At 42.2% G+C, this 6846-nt stretch overlaps 1 protein-coding gene across 1 annotated transcript; it reads left to right on the top strand.

Moving 5' to 3' along the window:
• Positions 1 to 320: 320 nt before the first annotated feature.
• Positions 321 to 6515, top strand: LOC115389540 (B-cell receptor CD22-like). The gene is made up of 11 exons (XM_030092947.1): positions 321 to 432; positions 553 to 777; positions 1283 to 1633; positions 1729 to 1968; positions 2069 to 2323; positions 2436 to 2696; positions 3060 to 3320; positions 3810 to 3894; positions 3994 to 4054; positions 5088 to 5251; positions 6186 to 6515. Exons 2-11 carry the CDS (start codon positions 660 to 662, stop codon positions 6301 to 6303), a joined length of 1914 nt encoding a protein of 637 aa, XP_029948807.1. The 5' UTR covers positions 321 to 432; positions 553 to 659; the 3' UTR covers positions 6304 to 6515.
• Positions 6516 to 6846: the final 331 nt, after the last annotated feature.

A 6846-nucleotide genomic window follows, 5' to 3' on the forward strand; every position in this document is an offset into this window, starting at 1 on the left:
AGTGGAAGAAAGCACTGAAAGGTGGATATTTTGACTCTGTCTGTGTTGACGGTGGCTGTCATGTGCTCTGTGTTACAGTGGTGCAGTGTCAACATGGCTGGGATGTTGAATGCAGACAGACAGACATCTGCGCTGTGATCGGATCCACAGTGGAAATGAGCTGCAGCTACAGATACCCTCCACAAGTGCACAACAACAATGTTACTGTCAAGGAAAGATTCTGGTTCAGAAAACACAGTGAATGGACTGTTGTGGATCTGAGATCAGATCCGGAGTATTCAGGTCGTGTGGAGTACAAGTGTGAAAACAAAAACTGCCTCTTGAGAATTAAAGACCTGAGAGAGAGCGACTCAGCCAAGTACAGGTTCAGGTTCACAACCAACCAAGAAACAGGCAAATATAGTGGACAACCGGTCACTCTGACTGTTACAGGTAACATTTTCACTCCATACTTCTGTTATTCAATACAAAAAGGTTTTGAATGGTGAATTTGAATTTGTGTGTCTGTGAAAAGCTGAATTCAACATTTCTGCTGCTGATGTGCTCACCCAGGTCTCCAGGTGAAGGTGAGCAGTTCAAACATCTCTAGAACCTCGAACTCAGCAGAACTCCAGTGTGACAGCAGCTGTCCACTACCTGATAGTTTCTCCTACAGCTGGATGAAGGATCAACAAATCGTTCCAGGACAAACTTCAAAAACCTTTTCAAATCGCTGGTATAGTGACGCCAATGTTTCCTGTGGTCTGACAGGCCAGAAGTATCGTTCTCCGTCAGTGAGTAAGTTCATGTGGGTTTTTTCTCTTTTCAACAATTGAATCCATTTATTGATCAACTGAATGTCTGTCACATAAGGAGAAGTATTGATGAGCAATAGATGCTTATTACATGTTAAAATTGAGCATAAGTTTTTTTCCTCTTCTGTTTGATTAGCGAGTTTTGAACTGAAAACACCCAGGTTCTGGAATTCCCTATTTCTTTACTGTGAAATGTTCATTGTTGATGTTGGATGTTTGGAGCAGATCTCACTGTTTCCTGTAAGAAATTTACAATGCTATTTTCATAGTTCTTCAATTTGATTTAGACGTAAAAACCACAAAACATCACCTTACTTACATCATTGCAGTTTCTTGTGATATCTTCTTGCCATTGCAGACAGTCAGTCATGACTTATATCTCATCACTCATCACCGCCAACTGCTGGAGGCTTTTAGAAAATGTGCTGTTCAACTTTTTAAATTAGTCAATTCCTGACGATGTTTTCTAATGTGTTCTTTTGTTACAGTGGTGAATAATCACTACGAGGTGATGTATGATGAGACTGAGATCTGTGCTTTGAAAGGATCCACAGTGGAAATAAGCTGCTCTTACAGATACCCAACCAGGATAGATAACCAGAAAACCAGAGTCAAACACACCTTTTGGTTCAGAAAACTGCCGAGTGGTGTTTTACTGGATCTGAAAAATGACTCTGATTATTCACGTCGTGTCAGGTATGGAGGCGGTGAAAAGAACTGCACTCTTATTATCAGTAACCTGACAGAGAGAGACTCAGCTGAGTACAAGTTCAGGTTCGTCACAAACCAACTGAGAGGGAAAATGACTGGTTCACCAGGAGTCAAACTGTCTGTCTCAGGTAAAGTTTTTACAAATCAGTCAAAAAGCTTCAAATTTAAAGAATTATTCCAGTGATTATAGAGACAATGTCACATTCCTGCTTCTGACTCACAGACCCACAACTCCAGATACGTGTGAGGAAATCAATTTCCCATCCAGACAATCTGAAGTGGATTGAACTAACATGTCAGACCAGCTGTCAGCTGTCTGATCCTCCTTCATACATCTGGTTCAAGAATGGAGAGAAGTTTGCAGAGAAAAAGAAAAACTATGTTCTCCTGCAACCCTTCAGTTTTCCAGACAGCTATCACTGTGCCATACAACAACATGAACGTTTCCCTTCTCCTCCAGTGGGTAAGTTCACATTTTATCATAATAACTAAACATCAGTGGAAGATCAGTATTTAGAGTGAAGAAGAAATCAGAGCATCATTAATCTTTATGTCTCCTCCAGATGCTCCTAAACCTCCCTCAGTGTCGGTGAGTCCGTCTGGTGAGATCGTGGAGGGAAGCTCAGTGACTCTGACCTGCAGCAGTGATGCTAACCCAGCAGCTAGCTACAGCTGGTACAAGGCACAGCAATTCATTCAGGATGGTGTGCAGCTCGTCTTTCAGTCCATCCAGTCCTCTGAATCTGGACAGTATTCCTGTATGGCTGAATATGAGCTGATGTGGAGCAAATCTGAAGGAACATGGATCGATGTGGAACGTGAGTGATCATAAGCTGTGAAGGAGGTGGATCATGATTGACCGGTTCAGATTTTGCAGATATAATCATTGTAATAATCTCCAAATGTTGAAGCTTTTTCCATTTTTTCCAGACGCTCCTAAACCTCCCTCGGTGTCGGTGAGTCCGTCTGGTGAGATCGTGGAGGGAAGCTCAGTGACTCTGACCTGCAGCAGTGATGCTAACCCAGCAGCTAGCTACAGCTGGTACAGGGGGAACCAAACTCTGTCAGAGGAACAGAACGGCCTTCTTCACTTCACCTCCATCAGCTATAAAGACAGAGGAAACTACTACTGCCAGTCCAAGAACCACCATGGACAGACCAACTCTACGCTTCAATACTTAGATGTCCAGTGTGAGTTAGAAACACTCCTCAGATTAAAGGTGTCTGGATTGGGTTGATTAAAGGTTGCTGGAAAGGTTGATAGAAATAGTTTCTGTAATATGGGGGGAAAAGTAAAATCTAACACATTTCAGCAAACTGCTGTGTCTTTTCAGTCATTGTCAGTTCAAATAATCTGTGCAATTTTCTTGCCAGACAGGAATGAAATTATGTTTTTTAGAACATCAGGAGATTGAACAATTCACAACAGAAACAGTGAGAGTTGATGTGGAAAAATCATTTCTACATTTCAATTCATGCATGCTCATGCTAAGTGTTGCTTACATTTTCCAACCACCAAAGCCCTTTTAAATAATGTGTACTGCTGCTTTCCAGATGCTCCAAAGCTTCTCTCAGTGTCAGTGAGTCCGTCTGGTCGGATCATCGAGGGACATTCAGTGAATCTGACCTGCAGCAGTGATGCTAACCCAGCAGCTCACTACAGCTGGTACAGGGAGGGTGAAGACACACCAAAAGCATCTGGACAGACGTTCACCATCACTGATAGCAGAAGTGAACACAGTGGGATGTATTACTGTGAAGCTCAGAACAGAAGAGGACGTCTTAACTCCACCTTACATCTGGTCATTGAGCCTGGTGAGTTTTTTGCAGGGACACAAATAAACAACAGCTGAGGTTCAACACAATGTTTGATCGAAAATCTTTCAATATTCATTCAATGGCCAGTTTGCATGACAGCCGAAAATGGAAAACTCGCTGTGGTTTTGCCATCACTGAAAACCCGACTTTTTGAAAAGGTGGTACTTTTTGAAAACACTTCATCTCCGACTGTATGTAAATAACAGAAGAAAAAAAAACTTTTCTAAACCAGTGCTTTTGCACATGCACATCATGTTTGGGGTGGGCTGGGGTTGAAATTTAAATTCAAATTTTTCACCCGAAACATTGCGTAAACAAGGCCTAAAAATGTTTCTGTTGATTTCACATGTTGTTGATCTGGTCTGTTTGCTGCAGCTGAACATGAACCAAGGATTTTGCTTCCAGTTGGTGGAAACTGCCACTGGAGTTTGCATTTGGTTGTATATTTCTCAAAGAATACATCTGAATTTTGTTTTCTATTTTTAGCAGTTTTCCCAGATAAACCAAAACTAGTCGCTGTTGGAATCCTCCTTGCTGTTTTCCTGCTCACAGCAACACTTTGTGCCTTCAGGTAGGTGTATATAAGTTCCTTCAAATACTCAAAAATCAATTGTTCTCACCGACTGATTGGAGAACTGGTTAATTCTCCAATTTTTCTTCTTGTAATTAGAAAGTGGAAGACACCAAATTCACTGTTTCAGCTTGGAGAAGAGCCAGACAGCAGTGAAAGGGTGAGAGCATCATTTGATGTGAGAGATCATTTCGATGATCAGACTCAATCGTGTTGGTACAAAGTTGTTGCCTCACAAAACACTCATGATTTCATGAGATAATTGTGAATAAACCAAATACAAACATTAAATTCAGTGTAGCAAAACTGCATCATGTCGATAATTGGTTTTTTAAGTCAAGCTCATCATGAGGGTCAGGCGATGGCTCACACTCAAATGGTAGAATTCAAATCTGCAGCAGAGAAAGAAACATTTAAGACTGAAAAAAGTTGAATAAGCAACATCCTTGAGTGTGCTGATCAACATTTGAATAAAATGATTGAAAATTCTTCAACTGTTTTGAAGTAATGAGTCTATTCTCACACTCAGTAACTTGTGTTTGGTGTTTCGACCAGTTAGAACAAAAAAATCCCCCAATCTGAGCACCCATTCTCAGATATCCATCTGCTTGTAATTTCCATTTTTTCTGCAAACGGGTCCATAATTGGCCAATCGGTGAAGGTCATCTGAAAGGCCCCGCCCTGAGTAGCTATAGAAACTCTGCTGCCACAGGGGGGGGGGGTCTGTTAATAACGCATCAAAATCTGACTGGCTGATGATGCTGTCACTAAATGTTACACAACCCAATATCGGCTTCCAGCTTGGATCCAAGGCCAGCTATGAAACTACAGCTGACGGCCAGCAGAGGGAGCTGCGATGTGTTTAAGGACATTTTAAATTTGAGTTCTATAAATATAACCATTTGTTTTCTGAGTAAAGTTGCAAACTGAACAGGTGATTGACTCCAGACACATCTCAGAATGACCTTTTAATTATGGAGTAAAAACCTAAAAGTCATTTTTCACTAGCCCTGCTGCCCTTAGCTGCACACCACTGCTCACACTGATTTTAAATGTTTTCATGTTGTCTCGATTTTTTTGTTAACTTTAATTTTCCATTTTATGTTTATTTTCTTGCTGTTTTCCTTCTGGTGTGCCTCTTGGCCTGTTTTTCACTCTTTGCCTCTTGGGCTGGTCACTCTCACTCGGAGCAGCAGCAGGAGGATCTTCACTATGCCACCATTCGATTTGTGAGACCACAGACAGACTCCATTAACTCCACCATCACAACAGCTGGAACCAGCAGACAAACACAGCAGGAGCAGGTCGATGTTGTGTACGCTGCCGTCAACATTCACCAGGCCAGTTCTTCAACAAAGTAGGCAACGTTTCTCCCAGGAACACTTAAATCTGACTATATATGTATTTAAAGTAGGGATGCACCGATACCACTGTTTTCATGGTCGAATACACTCGTCCACACTGGCTGTGGTGAGTCACAAGCGGCAGGCTCAACGAATCGCCACCATTCTAGTTAATGACTGTTCTTCCAGTGAACGGGGTATGGCTGCGTTGTACTATTTTCTCCGCTTGCTGCAGCCAGCACACAAGGAACTGGAGGAAGACACTAAAAACACACCTTCATAACTAAAACACAGCCTCAGGTCCTTGATCCACATCATTAACACAAAGACTACAGTCCAAAATACTAACAAACATCATTATGTACAGCTGATGAAAGGAAATATAAGCAACTGCTAGACGACTTACACATGATGGAAACACAAAGTATCTGACTGGAGACAAATAATTACTAAACATCTGCTTCAGCAGTGAAATTCTATCTGTGATGCCACACACACCTCCAACAGCCTTGATGACTCCAGATCTTGCTGCAGCTACACCCTTAGAGCAGTGTGTGGTGTCTGTCCATGCACTGTCCCGTGTGACTGCAGATCGAAGTTGCTGTCATACTTAAATCACGTGCTTAAATCCTCCTGGATCCACTGAGCAGTTAATCTAATGAGTCAATCATATCGGAACTTAACTATCTTCCATCCCTCCTCTTGATATTGTGGCAGGACATCATCATTCACAGTTGTCATTTACAGTCTCCTGTGTACCTGCAGGTGACGATGCTGATTAATGCCGTCACACAGTACTTGTCGCGTTTTAAGAGTACGACTACTGGGTGTGTTTATTCAACTCTGTACCTGATATTGGTATCAGTCCATCCCTAATTTAAGCTAAGATTGTATTCAGTGTGAGGGCTTATTTTATTGGATCTGATTAATCAGTTTTCCTCCTCTCAGACACTTCCACCAGGACCCTTTGGAAGATCCGTCTGCATTGTACAGCACTGTGAAGAAGATCCAACGAACGTCATGTGAAGACTTAAATCAAGTCAAAACTGCTGAACTGCTGAACTGACTGGAAAAGTTGTATTCTTGCTGTGTTTCTATTGGATTCATCCTTACTGTAGTACATTTGTCTTCAACTTCAAGTCAACTTGTTGTCAGTTTATCAAGTTGCCACAAGATGGTAGCAGAGAGCCTGAAAGAGGAAAACATTGACAAGACCTCACTGCATGCTTATGTGCTCATAATATGCATCATCTCTGTTACTCTGGATCTGTATTTAATGTATTTATCAGAAGCAACATGAAATAAAAATGAGTTTTTCAGATCTCATATCTGTACTTGCTGTAAGTTTCCACTGAGCAATGCTGAACAATGCCGAGCAGCGCGGTGCGTCAGAGCGCTGCAGAGCAGGGCACATGGAACACGGAGCGTCGGGGCGCCCCTTGTATGGTCGCGGCGCCCCCCACTGGACGTGGCGCCCTAGGCGACCGTCTAGTTCGCCTATGCCTAGAGCCGGCCCTGACCTACAGAAAGATGGATGTCATTCACTAACATTGAATGTTAGTGAATGACATTCAACACTGTTACTACCCCTTGGACTGACAACAAAAAA

This window comes from Salarias fasciatus, chromosome 6, assembly GCF_902148845.1.
Source record: "Salarias fasciatus chromosome 6, fSalaFa1.1, whole genome shotgun sequence".
NCBI classification, from domain to species: Eukaryota; Metazoa; Chordata; class Actinopteri; order Blenniiformes; family Blenniidae; genus Salarias; species Salarias fasciatus.

Coding starts and splice junctions, on each gene's coding strand:
- LOC115389540 (XM_030092947.1), top strand. CDS start 660: ATGAAGGATCAACAAATCGTTCCAGGACAAACTTCAAAAACCTTTTCA. Junction 1,634..1,728: donor AGTCAAACTGTCTGTCTCAG/GTAAAGTTTTTA, acceptor TCTGACTCACAG/ACCCACAACTCCAGATACGT. Junction 1,969..2,068: donor TTTCCCTTCTCCTCCAGTGG/GTAAGTTCACAT, acceptor TGTCTCCTCCAG/ATGCTCCTAAACCTCCCTCA.